Source organism: Gymnoscopelus braueri (genome assembly GCF_963280865.1).
Source record: "Gymnoscopelus braueri genome assembly, chromosome: 22".
NCBI lineage: Eukaryota > Metazoa > Chordata > Actinopteri > Myctophiformes > Myctophidae > Gymnoscopelus > Gymnoscopelus braueri.
The window spans coordinates 9,479,485-9,504,805 of NC_137624.1; the positions used below are offsets into that span (position 1 = coordinate 9,479,485).

Genomic DNA, 25,321 nt, shown 5'->3' on the forward strand with positions numbered 1-25,321 from the left:
AGGCCCGGCTTTCTGTGCTTCTTGCGGTCGCTTCCCTTAAGGGGTAGAATAGTTAACGACAAAAAAAACAACATGCTATGTGTGTACATACATACCCCCCTAAGATGGCTCAGTAGAATAAAACAAAGAGATGGATGACTCAACAAAAACAGCAGTTTGCTGGTAGAGAGGAGACACTTGTGTAAGACGAGGACTTGCTTGAGCAACATGACTGGAGGGCAGATAAGATTGTCAACAGAAGACCAGCGTACAGACCACACACACGCACACACACACACACACACACACACACACACACACACACACACACACACACACACACACACACAGACGCACACACGCGCACCATTGCTTGTTAACCATTTAAGGCCCTATTTTCTTTTTAAATGCTAAAACAGCCGATCTGCTCTTGTGTGCTTGTGTGTCGTTGTTGTCGGGCAGAAACCTCTTATCTCCATATTCTAACTTTATTCTTATTCTTTTATTTGAATCCTGAAAAGTAACAGTTTTGGACATAATGAGGTTTCCACCCTGACAGAGATGATATGAGCCGTATCAAATACAAATCTCTGAATCGATTGATGATAATAATGAATCATTTTGAACATTTTGAACAACACAAATCTCTGTATGGGAATCCCTGCTGTCACCAAATATCGTCAAATTGGGGTCTGCGGCCACATACACATATCCATTTGGGGGTCTAACAGGGCTTTGTGCTTTGTTGTATTTGAGGATCCCCAGATGGTCCTCCAGTTGGAATTGACTTTTATCGCACACAAGGCCCCCATTCACCAGTTACATGGCTACTGCTGTCTTTGGGAAAAAAACGAATTAAAGAGAAAGAAATGGTTACAAATGGACCCTCTCATAGTGGCTCCAAAAGCTCCTTTCAGCTGTCACATGAGCTGTTAGCAGGTAGAAATGACGGGGGTAATTAGCGCGTCTTTCTGCAGGAGTGTGTTCTAGTGCGGACAGGTGGACAGCTGTTGCTTTCGGTAGTGTAAGTGAAGTTTCTTTTGGTTAAAACAAAACGTATTTTTTTTTTTTATATGGGGGTCTGCGTTAATTTACGATTCTGTCCCTATCGGTACATAACCTCGCAACGTTCGGCACGGCCACTCGCTCACCTGCGACTCGCTCGGAGGTGCCTCTCGTTGCTCAAGACCGCTAGAGACGGCGCGCCTCCGTCATTGTAACTGTATTTTGCCTAACTACTTACTTACTTAATATTAGGGGCTGTAGTTTGTGGGCCGAGTGGTCCGCTTCGCTGCGGCCAACAAAAAGTATGCCTAAACTTAATAGAATAATTTGCGATACATTTTAGGTTAGATAGAAAAACAGCGGCGGGAGAGGGATTCGATCCCGGGGCGGCGGGATTGTAAGCCTAATGCTTAACGTTGCACGCCACGGAACCATGTGGTGTTGCAGGGGATTTGGGAGTTATTTAAAGCGGTCCGCTCATGTGAGAGGCAGTTAGTTTCAGAAGGGGGCGTTGCTAAGTTACTGCGATCGGGGAGGAAAAAAACACACACACGCGAGTGACATGCAGCAAAGATCCGCCGGGGCCCGGGAATCGAACCCGGCGCGACTCTCTGTCGGGCATCATAAGTCTATGTGGTACGCACCACACTCGTTTCTCGGCACCCCAGGAAATCACACATTTGGCTGTAACTGCTGCCGCTCCTGTCTCTTCTCACGGTCCTGTCTGTCTGTCTGTCTGTCTGTCTGTCTGTCTGTCTGTCTGTCTGTCTGTCTGTCCAGTTTATTTGCTCTGCTGTCCAAGAAGCACAACAAGGTGTTGGAGCAGGCCACACAATCACTGAGAGGAAGACATGGAGACAACACCGCCCTGCCTGACTATGTGAGTGCAACACGCACACACACATGCACACACACACACACACACACACACACACACACACACACACACACGTCACACACACACACACACACACACACACACACACACACACACACACACACACACACACACACACACACACTCACACTCACACACACACAGAACCCAGCAGTTTATGTGGCAGAGTACAGCATGTACTTTTAATAGTAAACAGTATTAATCAGGACACAGTAGTACATACTCTACTGTGTTTAGCAGAGTATGGAGCTTTAAATGGATGAATATCATACATGGGGAATATCGTTAGACAAAGTGGCAGAAATCTGTTCAATTATCTGGAGCCTTTTTACAGTCTTTGTTTGACCCCATGGTTCACACACCTGCTCCTCCAGGACAGTGCAACATGTCTGTCTAGACCTCTGTCTGCCTGTCACATTACATTTGCATGATCCTCAACGCGTGTGTGTGTGTGTGTGTGTGTGTGTGTGTGTGTGTGCGCATGCGCACCATTTTGGGGGAAGGTCAAACATTAAATGTTCCCCACAAATGGCCTAAGGGGTGTGTATGTGTGTGTGTGTGTGTGTGTGTGTGTGTGTGTGTGTGCGCGCACGCATGTTTGATTGAGCCCTCAACCGTGCAACAACTGCTGAGACGTCTGACACCCAGGGACACACACACAAACAAACACACAGACACATCATTATTCCTACTGTTTGTTGTTCGGACGCATCTTCCCCTGAGGGCCCATTTCAGTGTTTTCTTTGTTGATGTGTACACACACCGTAGTGTTGGCGTAGCCAGACCATTAGACTATGTGGAGATCTCCCATCGTCTGGCTATACGCAAGACTGTACACACATGGACTAACGAAATATACGGTTATAAAGACTAGGGGTGCAACAGTTAATCACTTAATTCCTGGATTAGTTCGAGACCCAAAAGACAAATTTGAGATGTCTCCCCGGGACCCAAACTAGTGAAAATAGCCGATCTACAAGCTCGCAACACGTCTCATTCGCGGGGCTTTGTGAGCCTGTAGATCTGCTATTTTCACTACTTCTTTAACCCTTTATGACCGGGAACGCATCTGTGTAACCACGTTAACCATTATTTTATACTTCGGCTATTTTTGAAAAATATTGAAAATTTGTGCAAATCTTTTAATATATATTTTTAAAGCGAGAATGTTTCACTCAAATCTTTGCTACTGGGGGTCCCTGGAACAAAATATTTTCAGATGGGGGCCAAATCCTCCTATAATTCGACAAAGCTCTGTAGTGGTGAGCGGGTGGTGGTGAGCCCAAAATCTGTTCTGCCCGGTTCTCCTCAGTGGCTGGAGCTATACATACACACGGAGATAGGAACCCCCATAAACGTCACATCCGGTTTTAGCTTGGGGGGAAACTGAATGAGCTGCCTCATAGTTACATTTTTTTTTTTTTTTTTTTTTAAACGTTCAGAACCCAATATATTATCTGAAGATTTGCTGCTCCATTCACTTCTTGTTTAACTTATTACTGAAAAAGGCTGTATCTCGGCTCCTGAGCACTTTTTTTTACTATGTATTTTTGGCCCAGACATGTTATTTTCAAAGGCAGACAATTAATGTCAACAAGGTCGCGATGACCTCGTTGACATTTGTGAAACCACACAGTGCAACCCTCAGTGATTAGCACCCATCAGGGGATCGATTATACTGGAGATAAATATTCTGTGACTACTTGAAAAAGGTAAGAAAATAAAAAAATTGCTGGCACAGGATAATTTTTTAAAATGTTATTTCATTGGCACTGAATGAGTTAAAAATATATATATTCAAAGATTTGCACAAATTTCCAATCTTTTTCAGCCACACGCCATGAGCTTGTATATCTGCTATTTTTGAATAACCAAATACATCTTAAAATGACACAGATGCGTTCCCGGTTGAAAATGGGTGACGTGTTCCGCTAACTGAGCTCTGGTATTCAATAAAAGGAAAGGGTGTTTCTGTAGATCTCAGTGTGGTGTGTTCATATCTGTAGCATCTCCATCTGATGATGCGGTTGTGTAATTGAAAACATGCGTTCAGCAGGGCTGTGTGAGAGTTAGAGAGGACACGAAGGTGGAAGGAGAAGAGGGCGTCTGACAGAGATAACCTGTGTGATGAATGAACAGAACAAGAGTCACGATATATATATCGATTTATTGTCGTACAAATAATCGCGATTAATGATTTCATTGTGTTTCCCGCATTGAACATCGGAGCGTATAAATAAAAGTTTTTTTTTTGTAAAAAATGTGGATAGATATGACAAATAACTTAAATACACAAAGACATGATGGTTATATTTAATAACTTGAAAAAAAGGACAATGTGAGCTTGTAGATGTTCTATTTCTGCAATTTTTAAAAATGTATGAAAATTTTCCAATATGGAAATGATGATTATTATTATATTTATTATTATAAATCATTCTATTATTATCATGCAAAAATAATCGCGATTACCTCAAATAATTGTGATTAGGTGATTATATGAAATAATTGTGACAGGCCTAGCCATGAGAGGAGAAGATGTACAGGCACTGGTGGACAAAGACAACAACCCAGTACTTGAGTCAAAGTATATACAGTAGATAGTCGAAAATAGCAGATCTATAAGCTCACAACGTGTCACATCGTAACGCATTGTGAGCATATAGATCTGCTATATTTGCAAATGTATGTATATTTTTTAAATAAGATAGATAGATAGCCTATATATGAGCATGTATCAGTTGGCTCGGCAGTGTGATGTAGATGTGAGGCCTCTAGTATTGAAAAGGTGCCTAAAATAGGCACAACAGATTAAAGGGATATACTGTATATTATGTTGGTTAAACAAAATGGTCTGTAGCCTTAATGTGACACTGTAGCCTTTCTAATCTGTCTGTGTTTGTGTGTGAAACATGCAGACCTCTGTGGCGGTGTGTGTGTGTGTGTGTGTGTGTGTGTGTGTGTGTGTGTTTGTTTGTGGCAGTGTGAGTGTTTGTGTGGGGAAACACACAAGACAGACCCTCTGTTTGTGTACTTTTTCGTGTGGTGGTGCGAGTGTTTAGTTTGTTTGTGTGGTATAGTGTGAGTGTTTAGTGCTTCGTCGTGTCTGGTTAGCGTCGAGACGAGAGCCAAACGCTTATGGTAGCACTGGTTCTCAACGTGGGGGTCTGGCTGGGGACCCCCAAGGGGTCCTTGAAAGGGGTTCCCCATGTGGTCTCCAGCCAAAATGATTGATGGTTTGGAACCAAATGGACCGAGTGTACATTAGGGCTGGTAAATTAATATTCGATATTCGAATATTATTTGAATATTGGGAAAATATGTATATTCGAATATGAAAAGTAATATTCAAATTATTTAAAAAAAAATGTTATTTTTTAACGATATCAAAACTGGGGGTCCTTGAAATTAAATAGGTTTGAGAACGACTGGCTTTAGGGCCTCTGGGGACCCACGGGGGATGGGCTGCCCCCCCCCCCCATCCAGACCTCCATCTGTCTGGTGGTCTCCACAGGTCACATGGTTTTGTTTAAACTGGCACACAGGAAATGTGCGGCGACACTCGTGTTTGTGTGTGTGTGTGTGTGCGCGCACACTTGTATTCCTATACTTGTATAGTATATACAATATAGTATAGTAGGATTTGAGAAACAATTGTTCTGGTTCTCACAAGAGAAATGGTTATTTTATGGTTAAACATTATGTGGGGAGTTGATCTTGCAATTAGGAAAATGTTGGGGGTTATGGTTAAGGTTAGACTTTTAGACGTTAGGTTCATGAGTTGGGTTTTAGAGCTGTGTCTTGATTTATACTTAATTGTATGCCGGTGTCACGCACTGGAAATACAAGATCTGTGTGTGTGTGTGTGTGTGTGTGTGTGTGTGTAGTCTGAAGTCTCCCAGGCAAAAGTAGCGGTAGTCTAGTCTGTTTACTGTTGCACATCTCTGAGACGAGACTGAGTACACACACACACACACACACACACACACACACACACACACACACACACACACACACACACACACAGCCAGAAGCACATTGGACCACCCTCCCTGCGTGTTTATGTGCGTTGGTTGAGTCACTCTGTGTGATTCGTATTTAACAGGCAAGAGGCCATGCATTAAGGCTTCAGAGACGTTTCCTTTGGTGAAGGACGATGTAAACACCAGCCATGTGTCGTCCTGTGTGCCTGTATGCTATACGTCGTTGTTGTCGGGCAGAAACCTCTCATCTCCATATTCGAACCTTTTGTGTTTTTTCGTTATTTAACGCCCTACTTGATCACACTACAGCGTCTGCGTCACACAAAAGCGTCAAAAGTAGCAGATCTACAAGCTCGAAACGCGGCGCGAAGCGACGCGTTTCATGCTTGTAGATCTGCTACTTTTGACGCTTTTGAATTTTGCATCCCGAACAATTCCGAATTCCGCCCGACAGAGACGATATGTAGATTATCTCGTGTCTTTCTCTGTACTTTTGCACATTTTCTCATCGTAAAACAGTTTTTTTTACAATGAGAAAAGTCACCAGTTTCCCTGAAAATGTTTCGGTGATCTGCAATTTTAACCACTTAAAGGTAGGGTAAGTGATATACTTTGGTTAAAATAAGTGTTAAATAGCTCTATATTCTGATTAGTACTCATTGTTATATAGTGTTTGTTCAGTAAAAGGAGTCTCCCATGTCTCTACGGGTCTTTATTAAACAGAAAATGCATTTTTAGTGCTCTCTCCTGATTGGCTTAAATGTTACATGTACTATATTCTGTTTACTAAAGAGCTGGAGAGACCCCTGTGACCGAACAAACGCTCTGTAGCAATGATTACTATCAGAAAATAGTACTTTAACCTTTAAAAAAAAAAATATATATATATATATATATATATATATCACTTACCCTACCTTTAAGCCCTATTTAATTTGTCACATGACCTGTTTATTTAGTATTGGTACATTTGCCATTGCCAGTTGGAGGATAAAACGTACGGTAGACGGAATCGACGTGTTCATGCAGGCCAGCCGCATTCTGGACAAAACTAACCACCTCATTTTTAAATATCTGCAGAAATAACGCCATTATAAAGTTTTATCAAATGTACGCAAAGTACGTTGTCGGTTCGAATCCGCCGCGGTGCATCCGGCTTCGTCGGGCGTCTATATGAACACAATTGGCCCGTGTTTGGGGGAGGGAAGCCGGGCGGGGAGGATGATATTTGTCACTGCACGTACTCCTACGCACTAGGGCGGCACCTGTCAGCAGGGAGTGTTGGGCGGGAGGAGTAGGACGAAGGCCCTACGTCCTCCTGGTGGGGGCTCCTCACTGGCAGGTGAGACAGTAGGATACGACAGCAGTGACAACACAGAGATGTGTGTGGGGAGGAATTCATTGGCATAACGACTAAATTGAGGAGAAAAAGGGGGTAAAAAATAATTGGCTACTCTAAATAAAAAATAAAAAGATTCATTATGAACTATAAAAGTGTGCTCTGTGGAGCTCAGCTGTGGTCCTTAGTGTTGTTCTCTGTAGATTATGTTATGTCCATATGTCCGTCTGTCTGTCTTCCTGTGCACAGCTAATCTCGTCAAACTTTCCATGCACACTCAGTAGACGAAGGAAGACACTTTGACTCCACCCACCCCAAGGTTTTCAAATCGGCCTCATGGTGGCGCTATAACAGGCCTCTTTACCGCTTGGCCTATAATTCTTGACCCTGTAGGTCATTACAATCAAATTCCCTGGATTCCTTGGGATTCAATACAACGGGAAAAAAAACAGAAAACCCATTTTTAAAAACGAATTAAAACTAAACTGAAATTGAAAACACAAAGTCAAAACTAACTAAATGTCAAAACTAATGGAGATTCCAAATCTATAATAACATTGCTCTGAATGTCTATGTGTGTATAGCTGTCATGAAATTGGCATGGTGCTGCCGGCAGACGTGTGCGTGTGTGTGTGTGTGTGTGTGTGTGTGTGTGTGTGTGTGTGTGTGTGTGTGTGTGTGTGTGTGTGTGTGTGTGTGTGTGTGTGTGTGTGTGTGTGTGTGTGTGTGTGTGTGTGTGTGTGTGTGTGTGTGTGTGTGTGTGTGTGTGTGTGTGTGTGTGTGTGTGGGGCAGTCATTGTGTTGGCATGGTGCTGCGGGCAGACAGACAGCTGCATGCAGATCAGATGATGAGTCACTGTCTGGCTTATTGACTGGCTGGTCCCTGCTGTTTATAGTGCTGCTGCTCTAGCCGCCTGGGCCTGCAGCCTGGGGCTAATTGGCTACTGTCTGTCTTGTCTAATCGACCATAACTGACTCCATGTCGGTTTACCTGTAAGCACCGCTTGTCTGTCTTGTCTGTATTTGCGTAGACCAGTACGTGGTTCTCAAACTTTTTTTGTGCCAAGGACCCCCAAATTGATATATATTTTGCCTGCGGACCCCCCATCTCAAAATGTTTTGTGCCAGGGAAGATTTGTGTAAAAAAACATTTTTCTCCGATATTTCTCGAAATAAATAATCAAAAATAGCAGATGTACAAGCTTATAGATATTCTATTTTTGATTAGCCGACATAAATGGATAAAGTGGTTAAAATGATTGTGATGCTGTATTAACACATTTTGCTGTATGGTATGGAGTACTGTATGTACTGTACTGTATGTTAATACAATACAACTTATACAATTGGGGTGGTTGTATTTTGTCTCCCTGCTCTTCTATTGAGACATTTAGATCGTGTCAAAGGTCATGTCTCACCTAGACACAAGTTCTAACACAAATTTTGACCTAATGGTCAAGATTCCATGTATCCCCCGAGCAAGCAGGCAGGCTCTATTAGCTCAATGGTAAAAATATGTCAGCACTTGAAAAAGGGTTCAATTCCGGGGTAGAAGAGGAAAGTTACATAGTGCTGCTTTAAGTTAAAATAAATGGGTGTACTTCTTCCGCCACTGTAGACCATGCCCCCCATCGCCTCCTCCCCCTCGGGGTGCCTATCACGTAACCGGCGTAACGGGGCTGTCGCCACAGGCAGCAGGTGCACTGGGGTCCTAATGGCTGGCTGTGTGTCCAGACAGGCAGCAATTAGGGCAGTCCTGCTGCGTCCTCCTGGCCTTTCCAGCGCTCAGTCACTATGGCAAAGCGTATCACTTCAATTAGTTGCCAGCCACCCTTTTTTAATACCCCCCGTTTGTTTCCTTGCTATACCGCTGTTGCCTCATCCTCATCGGCAGCGTATTATTGGCAACATTAATCCTGGCGTCCCTATTTGGGCATGTAGCTAAATTGTAAAAAAATATTTTTTATTTTACAAAATGTGTCGCAACATTTTCTAAATATTATATTTATTGTTGCTGTCGAGCATTAACCTCTTATCTCCATCTTCTAACTTTTTGTGGGTTTTTTTCCGTAAATGAACGCCCTACTTGATCATACTACAGCGTCACACAAAAGCATCCTAACGCGTCGCTTTGCGTCACGTTTTGAGTTTGTAGATCTGCTACTTTTGAATTTGAAACGTTTTGGACATACAAGTACGAGGTTTCCACCCGATAGAGACGATATATATATATATATATACTGTAAATGTATATATTTTCCCCTCAGAAATAGCTCTACAACCTCACAACGCTTCGCATCTTGACATGATCACAATAGGTTCACTCAGTGTCCAGTGTTTTACGCTACAACAAATGTTTTTTTTTAAATATACTAGACGGCTAACTGATGAATTGATTGTTGAACTATGAGGGGACAGGTCTAGTGTTGACCCATCATTGTCTTTGCCGACAGACAGACTGACTGCAATGCTGTAGCTTTTGTTTGGGCAGCAAACACTGCCTATAGGGCCTATTGTAGGTGTCTGCTTCTATGTATATGCGCGTGTGTGTGCGCGCGTGTGTGTGTGTGTGTGTGTGTGTGTGTGTGTGTGTGGTAATAAGGGGCCCAGGCTGTGTGCAGTGCTCTACAAAAGTGGTGTGATTATGAAATGGTCATGGTGCCATAATGCAGGTCAGACAATGACCTATTTAATTCCTCCCAAAAGGCAGGCCAGACAGTGACTGCAGCTGAGTGGAGCTCGCTCTCTCTCTCTCTGTCTCTCTCTCTCTCTCTCTCTCTCTCTCTCTCTCTCTCTCTCTCTCTCTCTCTGTCTTTATTATGGATTCCTCTGTCTCCAGAATTCTCTCACTCTTTCTGTCTCTTTACCGTCTGTGTCTGCTTTGTGCCCTCTCTCTTCCCGGATGTGTTTGGTCTATGGTGCGAGACCTCTCTCTAGCGATTTGGGCCATCATGGTGTTTCTTAGAGGTCTGTCTCCCGCGGGCTCTTACATAAACTGCCTGTCTCCAGTCTCTGAATGGAGACAGGCGGCCTCTATGTCTGTCTGCTTAATCTATCGATTTTATCTTTATCTATCCGATCAGGGTTTTTTTTTGGGTCCGATCCCGATCACCGTTTTGTTTCCCCTCACGATTCCAATCTTTTGCATAAGGGGAAAATTCTTAATATTTCCAAAATGATTATCCTATATTAAAAGTAGGAGGCCGGGCGGACCTATTGACGTCACTCTCATGTCACTATGTTGTATATAAGTGTTGCATATAAGGATACAAAAGGGGGTATGCCCATATATGGGCATATACTGATGACATCAGGGATCTCCATATATGGGCATAAAAAAGGGACAAGGACTGACAGATTCAGAGATAGCTGTCATATCAGTTGGATAGGGGGGTTGAGGGCGTTTGTCTGGCTCACAAAAGATCGGTTTCTCCGGATCTGGTAAATTGCTGATCACCCGATCGACTCAATTGGAGTGAAAATTGACAGATTTAAATTGGTGGCTGATCGATCGGAGCACCTCTATCTATCCATCTCTATATCCATCTCTCTCTGGCTGACAGTGGTGTGTCTGTCCTGGTCTGTGTGACAGTGTGACAGACCCCGGCCAGCAGCAGGGCCAGTCGCTACTCACTAAGCTGTTGGTTTAATGATGCCAGCTCCTGCTTTACAGGGATTTACATGTCTCTGTCCCTAAGCCTACACACACACACACACACACACACACACACACACACACACACACACACACACACACACACACACACACACACACTTGAACACAGATACACGTACATACATGTGGGTGCACACACAAGCATGGTTCATTTGTTTGACAGATTGACACACATCCTTCAGCAATCAGCACACAAGGGACTGTGTGTGTGTGTGTGTGTGTGTTGTGTGAGAAAGAGAGAGCGTGTGTACAAATAGCATCTGTGTGTCAAAATGATGATGATGTAGGCTGCACTGATGTGGGTGGGTATTGTCCAGTACATGAACATTCATGCCTTCCTGTCTCATTTTCCAAGTACGTGTTTGTCTACAAACAAACACGCACGCGCGCGGACACACACACACACACACACACACACACACACACACACACACACACACACACACACACACACACACACACACACACACACACACTGCAGCCTACCTCATGATGACAGCTCATAGAGACCATTTTTATATGCTGACACTTTTGACAGTGGTTCTCAAAGTGGGGTCCGGGGTCCCCAGCAAAATAAGTTCATATAGCATCGAAATAAGTATAACCACTTTAAACCTATACAGTATACATTGTATAATTTTTTTTCAAACAACATTTTAATATTTTTGAATTAACGACAGCAATCTTGTATGGGGGTCCCTGGAACAAAATATTTTCAGATGGGGGTCCGCGGCCAAATACATTAATTAATGAATTAGTTAATGTGGGGGTCCTTGACATGAAGATGTCTGAGAGTCACTGCTTTATGACGCACACACACTCACAGGGTCTGTCTGCAATGATTATGCAAATTGTGAAACGAGTCAGACAAGGGAGGATCATTGCAGTTAATGATGTGTGTCTAGTCACAGGCGTGTGCGACGGTGTCTGGGTGCAGAGGAGACACCAGTGTCTGTGATGTCACAACACACTACACTACACAACACAACACACTGCACAGTGACAGGAGGCCTGCAGGACAGAGAGCATGGAAGAGCTGCATCGAGGAGGGAAAGAAGTAGAGGCATAGAGGAGAGATGGGAGAAGGAAGTAGAGGGAAAACAGGAGTGGGAAGTAGAGGAGAGAAGGAAGTAGAGAGGAGGTGGAAGTAGGAAGTAGAAGGGAGGTGGAAGTAGGAAGTAGAAGGGAGGTGGAAGTAGGAAGTAGAAGGGAGGTGGAAGTAGGAAGTAGAGAGGAAGTGGGAGCAGGAAGTAGAGGGGAGGTGGGAGAAGGAAGTAGAGGGGAGAAGGAAGTAGAGAGGAAGTGGGAGCAGGAAGTAGAGGGGAGGTGGGAGAAGGAAGTAGAGGGGAGAATGAAGTAGAGAGGAAGTGGGAGCAGGAAGTAGAGGGGAGGTGGGAGAAGGAAGTAGAGGGGAGAAGGAAGTAGAGAGGAAGTGGGAGCAGGAAGTAGAGTGGAGGTGGGAGAAGGAAGTAGAGGGGAGGTGGGAGAAGAAAGTAGAGGGGAGGTGGGAGAAGGAAGTAGAGGGGAGAATGAAGTAGAGAGGAAGGAGGAGCAGGAAGTAGAGGGGAGGTGGGAGAAGGAAGTAGAGGGGAGAATGAAATAGAGAGGAAGTGGGAGCAGGAAGTAGAGGGGAGGTGGGAGAAGGAAGTAGAGGGGAGGTGGGAGAAGAAAGTAGAGGGGAGGTGGGAGAAGGAAGTAGAGGGGAGAATGAAGTAGAGAGGAAGGAGGAGCAGGAAGTAGAGGGGAGGTGGGAGAAGGAAGTAGAGGGGAGAAGGAAGTAGAGGGGCGAGCAGCCTTTCTACCCCGGGTCTCAGTAGCCTCGCCCAGTAGACCCCAGTAGTATGGGCCTTCAGGGCGGGGCTTCTTTCGCTCTACATGTGGCTTGCCTCGTTAATAGACTAGACTTCCAATCCACACCTCCGGGGATCGACTCCCGCTGGCGACACTACTTTTTCCAACAACCGCCGACTACTTTTTCTAGCCGATAAATTATAGTTTTGGACCGCGACGGAGGGGCGCAGTCTCAAGCAAACTTGAGCCACGTATGGCACCATAAATAATGCGTGTGAGTTGCCGTGCCGAACGTTGCGAAGTTCGCTTGAGCCTACTCAGCCCCGTCCGAGTTATGTACCGATTAGCCTCGGAAACCCAGGCTTTTTTTTTTGTTACAAAAGAAAAAAAGCCTGGGGGAGCCATGCAGGAACGATGGTCTTAGGACCTTGTTATCTCCTAACCAATCAGAGTGCAGAGGGGCGTCGCTCTAAATTTGGTGACGTCAGCGTGCTCCGTGCACAGACCGGGGGGGGAGGGGGGGAGGGGAGGGGAGGCGGGGACATAGATTGGTGAAGCAATAGGAAGCCCCGCACGAATCCGGGCGGCTGTGTTTGGATCCGCCCTTCAAGACCATCGATTGGGCTCGTTCTCTCAGTCTATGTACCGATAGGCACAGAATGGTAAATCATGTTGTGGGGAGAGCGTTTGCCTCAACTCGTTTGCCCCAACTCGCCAGGCTCTCCCCGGAGTCCCCGCCCTGCCCCTCGCTACTGAGACAAGGGGTAGAAAGGCAGGTCACAGTAGAGGTGGAGGTGGAAGAAGGAAGTAGAGAGGAAGTGGGAGTAGGAAGGGGAGGTGGGATTGTTGAATAGAGTTGAATGGAAGAGTTTGAGGAGACTATGTGTGTCTGGGTTCCACACGGTAGACTGTGAACCCTGACTTAATCTCATCCCTTTGACACACACAAACACACACACACACACACACACACACACACACACACACACACACACACACACACACACACACACACACACACACACACACACACACACACGCACACGTCTAGCTATCCTATTTGCATGTGACCTGAATTCCCATGTGTGGCATTTTTTTCTTGTGCTCGGCTAATCTCATTAAGCTGTGTCAGAGTAGCCCCGCCTGGCTCCCACACCCCCGTTCTTTCTTTCTCTCCCTCCGTCTCCCCGTCTTATTCATTGTAGAGCTTTTTAAACCGTTCTATCTCCTCTCCTGTCCTCTCTCTCCCTCCGTCTCCCCATCTTATTCATGTAGAGCTTTTTAAAGCGCTTTGTTTCTCCAACCGTTCCCCTGCTTCCATGATCGCCCATCCTGACCTGCTCCCATGTTTCACTTCATCAAAATATACTGTATATCTTTGACGGCATGACGCCTAAGAGGCGATCTGTCTATAAGAGCATCCGTGTGTGTGTGTGTGTGCGCTGTCCATCCACCTGCAGTGGTGGAAAGTAACTAAGTGCATGTACTTAACTCTCTCAGTGCCAGACCCCGAGTTATCCCGAGTTTTAGGGTTATACCCTCAGTGCCAGAACGAGAAAATCTTTTTTTGAAAAAAGTGTTCAGAACCCAAGATATCATTATCTGAAGATTTGCAGCTCCATCCACTCTTTGTTTAACCTATAACTGAAAAAGGCTGTATCTCGCTTCCTAAGCACTTTTTTTTTACTTTACTAAAAAAAGAAAAAAGTTGGCATGGTTCGCAATATTTTTTTTTTTCATTGGCACTGAGAGAGTTAAGTACAATTTTGAGGTATTTGTACTTTACTAGAGTATTTCCAATTTCCAATACTTTTACTTCTACTCCACTACAATTATTTGAAAACTTTAGTTACTAGTCACTTTTCAGATATAAATTATGATATTATGAAACATGCATTAACCACTTTAGCCCTATTTTATACCTAGGCTATTTGAAAATAGCCGATCTATAAGCACACAACGCGTCGCATCGAAACGCGTTGTGAGCTTGTAGATCTGCCATTTTCAAACATTTGACTACTTTTACTTTTTGTACTTTAAGTACATTTTGATGCCAATACTTTTGTACTTTTACTCAAGTAAATGTTTAATTCCGGACTTGTACTTATAGCGGAGTACTTCTACATTGCAGTATTAATACTTTTACTTAAGTAAAACATTTGAGTACTTTTTCCAGCACTGGACCGGACTCATATAGTATTACCGTCGGGCAGAAACCTTATCTCCACATTTGAACTTTTTGTTTTTTTTCTCGTAAATCAACGCCCTACTCGATCATACTACAGCGTCAGACAAAAGCTATTTAGTGATGCAGTGTTGTGTGAGGTCACAGTGACCTTTGACCACCTACACTTTTACCTTTTCCATCGTTCATCTTTGAGTCCAAGTGGACGTTTGTGCCAAAATGTCATGAAATTCCCCCACGAGGCGTTTCTGAGATATCACAAGGTTTGGAACGCACGGTACAAAATACGGGAATACGAGTAACATAACATTCCGGACAACCACAGAAACATAACGCCTCCAGCCATGGCTGTAGCACACATATAACAAATATTTGATTAATCGTTCAGTCAAGAATCAAATGTGGGAAAGGGTGACCTGATAACTAAAGGCTTATATTTTAAGTTATTTAATTAGATTTTAAACTTTTTTTGTGTTTAGTGTGACCAAACATAAAGGTCTTTGGTCGGGTGATGATGATGATAATTATTTATAGCTGCGATTTTTAGCTTAACAAAGTATTCTGCGTTGACTAGGGAGTTGATATAAAATCATATTTGATTACAACAGCACTTGTTGCTTCTTTCAAAACTTGACTCATGGCGATTACACAACAGTGTGGGCACACACACACACACAACAGCCAGGGGAGCCATTATCGTTGTTGGACCCATGCGTGGGTGATTCACGATGCCTTGGTGGTTTACTGTATCTCTTTGAAGATATTTCTGTGCGGTTTGCTTGTTTTGTTTTTTTACAATACTGCTGAAATACGGCTGAAAAGTCCCTATGATGTCCTTTGATTTCCCGCATATCAACTGATAACAGTCGGGGTTCCATCGTAATCCAGCTGCGTGTGGATGTTTTCGGCACACAGAGTACACACAGCACGCTGATACACAAGCAGTATACACACAACATTAGATCCTGGAACTCAGTAGAAAGTGAGACCAATACCAAATTCTTCTAACCCATTCAAATCCGGGAACGCATCTCTGTCATTTTAGGTTTCTTTGGCTATTCAAAAATAGCAGATATACAAGTAGATCTGCTATTTTTGAAAAATGTGTAAAATATTTTGTTCCAGAGACCCCCAAGAAGCAAAGATTTGAGTTACAAATGTTCGCTTTAAAGATATATATATATTCAAAGATTTGCACACATTTTTCACAATAAAAATAAAATAGCAGATCTACAAGAAAGTTTTTAAAGTTTGCAAACTTTTTCGAAATTTTACATACTTTTGGCCTATAACAACATGCCCAAAATAGAGTTTCGGGGCAGTGGTTACAGTTTGAAAGTGGTTAAGAATCTACGTTTAAACTCGGTAGCTATTAATTTAGGCCATTGGTTCTCAAAGTGGGGTCCGGGGACCCCCAGGGGTCCTTGGGGGTGTACCAGGGGGTCCTCCGTCATTTAAAATCCACCCTTTCACCGCCATTGACAGATATCTCCGTCATTTCAAAAAGGAAAAAAAACAGGAGCCAGGAGATAACGCGATCCAAAGATTTACTGCTCCATTCACTTCCTGGTTAAAGTATTTGGGAAATATTCTGTATCTCGGCTCCTGTGTTTTACTATGTATTTTTGGCAAAACATGCTATTTTCAACTGGTTATATCAAGAGAACGGGAATCGCGATGACTTTTTTTTTTCTTCACGTAAGCACAGTGAAACCCTGCGTGTTTAGCAACCATCAGGGGATGGATCATACTGGAGATAGATATTCTGTGGTTCTTCAAAGATTAGTCAGAATGCTTAAAATGCTGGCAGAAGCTACAGCCTGTTTTAGAAAACCCCTGGCAGTGAATGTGTTAAGTATAAATATACAAATGTTCACGATTTCTCAAAAATAGCAGATCTACAAGCTCATCCATGAGCTATTTGCTATTTTTGAATAGCCAAAGCATAACATGGTTAAAGTGGTTTTAATGATTGTGACGCTATATTAATATATTTGTTTTTTTAAGCGAACATTTTTTACTCAAATCTTTGCTTCTGGGGGTCCCTGGTACAAAGTATTTTGAGATGGGGGTCCAGCCAAATACACATCATTTTGGGGGGTCCTTGACATGAAAAGGTTTGAGAACCACTGATTTAGGCCACCTGAACTGAACTCCTACTGTATACAACTAATGTTTTAAAACCTTCCTTTCTGGCCCTACTTGAAAACACAGCTGAGCTGTAAGTGTTTTTGGTAGGATTTTATAGATAGTTCCCATAGGTACATACTTCCGTGTACTGTGTGAGTGGGACATGCTCACAACATGCCAGGAAACTCTGGGCTCTATATAGCAACATTTTGACATTTGCGATGTTTTCCTTTTGTCGTTGATTTATTATGATTGTCTTTTGCTGCTTTGCCAAGAGCTCTTTCCGACTAAAATCTGTTTGGATAAAGTCACTTTAATCATTTGACTTGACTGAACATGTCAGGTCCCATCAGCCCCACCTCTCTCTCTCTCTCTCTCTTTCTCTGGGTCTCTCTCTCTCTATTCAAAGGGGCTTTATTGGCACGAGAAAACGTACGTTTACATTGCCACAGCAAAAGTGGAGCAAAACAATCAAATAAAACCATGTATGTACAATTAAATGGGAATAAAGAAAAGTGTAAACAGAGCTGTGTTACATTGCAGCTTAGAGAAAACTATCTCACGAAACCATAAGAATTGTGCATTTTTCTGTCAGAAATAGTTACATACGTCGGTTTGGGGTGGGTGATTCACGATGCCTTGGTGGTGGTTTACTGTATCTCTTTGAAGATCTTTCTGTGCAGTTTGCTTTTTTTTTTACAATTCCGCTGCATCAGGCTGCCTCAACCGGCTGAAAAAGTCCATCTGATGTCCTTCGATTTCCCGCATATCAACTGATAACAGTCGGGGTTCCATCAGAATCCAGCTGCTTGTAGATGTTTTGGACAGCACACTGATACACAAGCAGTATACACACAACACTAGATCCTGGAACTCAGTCGAGAGAGGGACCAATACCAAATTCTTTAACCCATTCAAATCCGGGAACGCATCTCTTGTCATTTTAGGTTTCTTTGGCTGTTCAAAAATAGCATACGCACAAGTAGATCTGCTATTTTGGGGTGGGAACAAATGACAGCAGTATTTCAGTGTTTTGCATTCACTTGGTGTAAAACCTTTGGGACAAATGGTAGCAGATCTTTCAAGTCTCTCTCTCTCTCTCTCTCTCTCTGTCTCTCCCTCTCTCTCTATCCCTCTCTCTGTCTCTCCCTGTCTTGTCTGTCTCTCTCTCTCTCTCTCTCTCTCTCTCTCTCTCTCTCTCTCTCTCTCTCTCTCTCTCTCTCTCTCTCTCTCTCTCTCTCTCTCTCTCTCTCTCTCTCTCTCTCTCTCTCTCTGTCCCTGTGTCTCTCTGTCTCTGAAGAAAAGTATCGGGAACTTTTCACCCAAAATCAGGACACAAGGTTAAGGGGGTGTTTAATCGGTGGTGAAAAAAGTACCCAAATGATTTACTTAAGTAAAAGTATCAATACTGCGATGTAGAATGTAACATTTACTTGAGTAAAAGTACAAAAGTATTGGTATTAAAATGTACTTAAAGTACCAAAAGTAAAAGTACTAAAATGTTTGAAAATAGCAGATCTGCAAGCTCACAACGCGTCGCGATGCGACACGTTGTGAGCTTGTAGATCGGCTATAGCCACGGTATAAAATACGGTTAAAGTGGTTAATGTATGTTTTATAATGTAATAATTTACATCTGCAAAGTAACTAGTAACTAAAGTTTAGAATAATTGCAGTCGAGTAAAAGTACAATATTTGCCTCTGAGATGTAGAAGTAAAAGTAAAGACAATTGGTGGTAAAAGTAAAAGTACCTCAAAATTGTACTCAAGTACAATACTTAAGTAAAATGTACTCCGTGACTTTACACCACTGTGTTTTAATGAATCTTTGCACCTCTTTGCCCCCCCCATCACCATGCACTGCACCAGGCCCAGGACCTGAACGTGATCGAAGAGGTGATCCGCATGATGCTGGAGATCATTAACTCCTGCCTGTCCAACTCGCTGCACCACAACCCCAACCTGGTGTACGCCCTGCTCTACAAGAGGGAGCTGTTCGAGCAGTTCAGGACGCACCCCTCCTTCCAGGACATCATGCAGAACCTGGACACGGTCAGAAACCACACAGTCCCAAAATAACACCTCTCCATCCATCCCAATGTTTTTGTCTGAGTTACGTTGCACACGTGTGCAACGTAAGTAAAATTATGCCTAAATCAGTAAAACTATGCCTAAACCTACATTTTATTCCTAAACTTAACCTCAGTAAAACTATGTCTAACCTTAACCTCAGTAAAAACGATTACAAGAATACAAGAACCGCTGGGGGGCAAGCAGGTCTGCGGGAAAAAATGGGGGAGAGTGTGTTTTTGCACTTCCCCGAAACCAAACAAAGCGAGTGGGTTTGAGTCGTTGGCATGCAGTGGAAAAGCGTAGCTGCTTTCCAGAGCAGGGAGGCTTTCAGAGCGTATAGCCTAAGGGGGGAGCTTTAAGTGATGCACGCTACGCTACATCGCAGTCTTCCCACATACCTATGGATAACAGAAGAGCCTATGGCAGAGCTCTCTCTCACACACACACACACACACACACACACACACACACACACACACACACACACACACACACACACACACACACACACACACACACACACAAGTTAGGGTATATATACAGAAGCCAACTAGTTTCCTCTCCTCCCTGCCTCTAGGGTGCTCTTTAAGACTATATAAGTCAGTGGTTCTCAAACTTTTTCATGTCAAGGATCCTCAAAATCATATGTATTTGGCCACGGACCCCCCATCTCAAATGATTGTGTTCCAGGGACCCCCGGAAGCAAAGATTTGAGTTTCAACTGTTGGCTTTAAAAATATATACTGTATGTTCCAAGATTTGCGCAACTTTTCACGATTTAAAAAAAATAGCAGACCTACAAGCTCATAGCGCGGCACTCGGTGCCGCGCTATGAGCTTGTAGGTCTGCTATTTTTTGAATAGCCAAAGTATACAGTAATGGTTAAAGTGGTTCAAAAACGATTGTGACGCTATATTGACTTATTTAGCCGGACCCCACTTTGAGAACCAATGCTCTAGGGTGCTCTTTAAGACTCTATAAGTCACGCGGCTGTGATTGACGCCCCCCCCCCCCCGCCCCCCCCCTCCTATAAGACATAAGGATACACTCCCAATGAATATCTGACACGGGGCCTCGGGACACTGAGGGGCCGATTCATTCATCAAATGGTACTTAACCCATTAAGACCGGGAACGCATCTGTAGGCATTTTATAGATTTCTTTGGGCTATTAAAAAGATAGCAGATCTACAAGCAGATCTACAAGCGCACCGAGTGCCGCGCTATCTGCAAAATCTGATTTATTTTTTTTTAAATCGTGAAAATCTTTGAATATATATATATTTTAAGCGAATTTTTTTTCTTTAACAACTCAAATCTTTGCTTCCGGGGGATTCTACAAATGTCTTCTAAATCCAGTTTTCTGAAAAACTTGCGTTGCTTCAATATCAAACCTTTTTCATGTCAAGGGCCCCCAAAATGATATGTATTTGGCCGTGGGACCCCCATCTCAAATTATTTTGTTCCCGGGACCCCCCAGAAGCAAAGATTTGAGTAAAACATTTATATATATATATATTCAAAGATTTGCACACGTAAAAAAATAAAGGTTCTCAAAAATAGCAGATCTACAAGCTCATAGCGCGGCACTCGGTGCCGCGCGATGAGCTTGTAGATCTGCTATTTTTGAATAGCCAAAGAAATCTAAAAATGACACAGATGCGTTCCCGGTCTTAATGGGTTAAGCTGTCAGAAGCTGCTGCTCTGTACAGTAGGACTCACACATCACGTTTTAACCATGCACTGTAGACAGTACAGCAGACCAGGGGTCCTACATTTTTTCCCGTGCCAAGGACCCCTTTTTTTTGATTGATTGAATATTTTATTAGGCAAAAAATGTAAAACAGCACAGTTACATTTAAAATACTTTGTCTAACAGGTCCGTTCATAAAAGTCCTTGCGGACTTGTTTCCAATGAGGGCCTTGGTATTCAATTCATATACATATATAGTGGCACCACAGTTCGAATATCATAAAAAAAAAAGATATATCACTATGTACAACAAAAAAAAGGGGAAAAAGATATGTACAAGAACAGGGGGGGGGGGGGTCTGCTGTCTAACGGGAAAATGGTACTAGCTCCTCCTTTGGCCACCTGAAAGGTGATTTTTTTAAGGCTCTTTTAAATGAGCCCAGCGAACTGCATTTTTTGAGGGATGGAGTTAGACTATTCCAATCCTGGGTGGCAGTGCTGTAGAAGGAGAATTTGCCCATGTTTGTTTTATGGGTGGGTGGTACCAAATTGTTGTTAACGCTCCCTCGAAATGTATATGTATTTGGCCCGCCAGACCCCCCTTGTGAAAAGGTTTTGCGCCAGAGGACCCCCAGAAGAGAACATTTATGTTTTCAAACATTTTTGATATTTTTCAAAAAAGAATCTTAAAAAATAGCAGATGTACAAGCTCGCAGCGTGACACGAAGCTTGTATATCTGCAATTTTTTTAATAGCCAGGAGAAAGTGGTTAAATGATTGTGATGCTGTATTAACCCATTTAGACCTGAAGCCGATTCTAAAAGCGCCTTCTAAATCCTGACCTAAGTTTTCTGAAAAACTTCAAATATTTATTCAAAAATTACAAAAAATATATGTTTTGCAACAGGAACCCCAAAAGGGGTTCCCGTCCTGAAAGGTATAGTTACAAAAAGGGGTTCCCGCCCAAAATGGGTTAACAAATTTAGCTGGGGACCCCCTGGAACCCCCCCCCCCCCAGGACCCCTGGGGGGGTCCCCGGACCCCACTTTGAGAACCACTGCAGTAGACTGTATGCGTTTACTGAGAATAGAGGGCTTAATTGGTTCATTTGTTTATAACTTCAACGTTCAAAGTAATTTGTGGAGCAACTACTAGACTTCTTGCTAATATCATTTGTATTATATTATATTATTATATATATAATATAATATATTATAATATAATATACTACTTAATATATTATATTATTATTATATTATATTTTTAATATCATTTGCCGGAAAGCGGTCCTGAATCTTTTGCTTCCAATGTTAAGAAGGATTCTTTGAGGTGGGTTTAGAATTAGGAAAAGATTCAGGTTGGGTTTAGGATTGGGATTAGACATTTAGAAGTTAGTTTTAGGGACTAGAGATAGTTATACCTGATTTACACGTAGTTGCGCGCCGGTGTGGTGAACCGAAAGATAGCAGATCTACAAGCTCACACAACGTGTCGCAGCGCAATGCGCTGTGAGCTTGTAGATCTGCTATTTAGGCTTACAGTTAAAAATAAGCTAAATGGATAGAAATGTATGTTAATGTAAATATGAATTTTGCACCTTGGGCTCTGTAATGTGATTGGATGTTTCCGCTTGTGTGTTCCCCTCAGGTGATTGGCTTCTTCAGCCAGCGTCTGGAGCAGGCAGGAAGTGACCTGTCGGTGGAGAGGGTTCAGGAGGTCATCATGAAAGGAGCCCAAGCACTGCCCAAAGACAGACTGAAGGTAAACACTATCGTTTGTTTCAGTGGCTCGAGTTCATTTGGTTCCCGTTCGCTAAAAAACGATTGGTTTCCGATGATTCATTCACCTTTGCTGTGTTCAGGGTTGCCAGATCTGCTTAATATAATTTCCCCGCAAGATTGTATTTGAAAATAGCCGATCTACAAGCTCGATGCGACGCGTTGTAAGCTTGTAGATCTGCTATTTTCAAACAGCTGATGTAAATGTTAAAGTGCTCATGTGGCCCATAGTCGCTTCTTTTGGGCTGGTTTTCCTAGACCTGGTTGCTTGTTTCTCTCACAGAATCTGGCAACACTGGCTGTGTTCCGCTTGCGATTGGATACCTCACCAAATTGCGTGGCGAGGCCTAAAAGGCGATAGCTCTTGTGTTACCGACTAGCTGAACCTTCGGGTCAGCAGGCTTTCCACGCAGAGGAACATGCACGACTCGAGGAACGATTACTTTTGAGGAAGAGACCCAGTTCGTCGCCGTTCGTTCTCCTTTTTTTTACATTCACACACACACACACACACACACACACACACACACACACACACACACAGAGTACGTATGCGGTGGTGGACAAAGTACTCAATCAATGTCTCAGCGGAAGAGTAGGGAGACCGCCTCCATCCACGCTGCAGATGTGCTGGATATAATGTATTAGCCTCGTTCCCAGCCCTTTTCTCATCTCCGAGGAGGAAAGTCTGGAAACGACCGTGGTTCTCAAACTTTTTCCAATGTCAAGGACCCCCCCCCCCCCCCCCCCTCCTCCCCCGCTCAAATTAATAATATGTTAATATGTATTTGGCCACGGACCACCCCCCGCTGGCTGTTTGACGCCTCAAGTGTGCAAGAAGTGGATGTAGAATTGAACCCTACGGTATAACATCTGTCGGGGGGGGGGGGGGGGGGGGGAACCTCATATGTCCAAAACTGTTGCTTTTCAGGATTCACATTCAAAAACGGCAAAAAGTAGCAGTTCTACAAGCTCAGAACACTTTGTGCTCTGCTGCGTCTTGAGCTTGCAGATTTGCTACTTTTGAACTTTTTGTGCGACGCTGTAGTATGATCAAGTCGGGCATTAATTTACGGGAAAAAAAACGCAAAAAGTTAGAATACGGACATAAGAGGTTTTCTTGCCCCGACAGCAACTATATACCATAGAATAGAGAAATGGAGACGGAGAAAGACGGAGAGGACAGCCATTGGGATGCGAGAGACGGCGGCCCCCCGATTCTCATTAGCATTAACGCTATAGGTCTTCAGCGCGGGCTCTGCCGCTTTCACGTTTCGTGTTCTCACACGTAATGACATTTCAAGGAGATAGGGAGGGATGACGGGGGGGGGGGCACTTTGTCACCGGGGTGGCCCACACAGTGACCTGGGAGGAGGAGGGGGGGGGGCATAAATCTGCCAGCGCGCCTCGTTATACCTACCCCACCCCTCCTGGCGCTCCCTCCATTAATCAGTGGGCTCTCTCCCCGCTCCTCTCCTCTCTTTAATTGCCCGTTTCAACACGTGGTTCATGTTTCATACGTTGGCGGGCGGCTGGAAGGCGTTTGTCTCCTAATTTATGCTCTTGTCGTACGACGGTGGCGCTCGTGTGTGTGTGTGTGCGTGCATGCGTGTGTGTGTGTGTGTATAGGAGATCTACAAGCTTCTGGACAATGCGTTAATGCGTTATACTCCTGTAAAACGTCAAAGTATGAATTAGGCTTAAGTGCCCCATGGTTTATCCTATCCTGGAGTGATCATTGAGTGAAAATAGCAGAAGAGCTTGTGCATCGGCTATTTTTCGGGAGGGAAGAAAAGGAACGTACTAGTACCAACTGCATTGGAACCCTGGGGTACCCAGGTCAACTAGAAGTATATAAGGTTTAAATGCTTACAGACAAGGTGAAGGGGGGCGCCCACATTGGCTTTGATGCCTGACAGTGTCTGTATTGCCACTGTATAAAGGCGAAAAGCCTCTACCAGGTGAAATGGCTTTTTCGAGAGAGTGGTCCAACTTCCACATCGTAACGGATTTCGTTGTGAAACGAGGGGCTAGGCGGGTCTCAGCCAATCACAGCGATGAGGGGGGGGGGGATGGGTCTGAACCACTGCAGTTTCCAACCTCCACACAGCGTGCAGATGATGAGCGTCTCGTATCCGGCTATGAGGACTTCTCTCTCTCTGTGTGTGTGTGTGTGTGTGTGTGTGTGTGTGTGTGTGTGTGTGTGTTTGAGCACCACTGACATATAGCAAGACATGTTTTTTTCCCCCAAAAAAACTGTTAGGATTTAGAAGACATTTTGTAGAATCCTCAGAAGCAAAGATTTGAGTTACAAATCTTCGCTTTAAAAAAAATATTATATATCGATTTGCACAGATTTTCACGAAAAAAATTGCCCAAAGAAATCTTAAAATGACCCGGATGCGTTCCCGGATTGAATGGGTTAATCAGTGGGCTCTCTCCCCGCTCCTCTCCTCTCTTTAATTGCCCGTTTCAACACGTGGTTCATGTTTCATACGTTGGCGGGCGGCTGGAAGGCGTTTGTCTCCTAATTTATGCTCTTGTCGTACGACGGTGGCGCTCGTGTGTGTGTGTGTGCGTGCATGCGTGTGTGTGTGTGTGTATAGGAGATCTACAAGCTTCTGGACAATGCGTTAATGCGTTATACTCCTGTAAAACGTCAAAGTATGAATTAGGCTTAAGTGCCCCATGGTTTATCCTATCATGGAGTGATCATTGAGTGAAAATAGCAGAAGAGCTTGTGCATCGGCTATTTTTCGGGAGGGAAGAAAAGGAACGTACTAGTACCAACT

General features: G+C 43.7%; 1 protein-coding gene across 2 annotated transcripts in view; it reads left to right on the plus strand.

Annotated features, from left to right (window-relative positions):
* Nucleotides 1-25,321, plus strand: part of dym (dymeclin) — an 82,467-nt gene that overhangs the window by 48,466 nt on the left and 8,680 nt on the right. For both annotated transcript variants that reach the window (XM_080419563.1, XM_080419562.1), the window contains exons 14-16: nt 1,765-1,864; nt 18,856-19,038; nt 22,399-22,512. In XM_080419563.1, the coding sequence (XP_080275689.1) occupies nt 1,765-1,864; nt 18,856-19,038; nt 22,399-22,512 (397 nt within the window). The remainder of the gene's footprint in view (nt 1-1,764; nt 1,865-18,855; nt 19,039-22,398; nt 22,513-25,321) is intronic.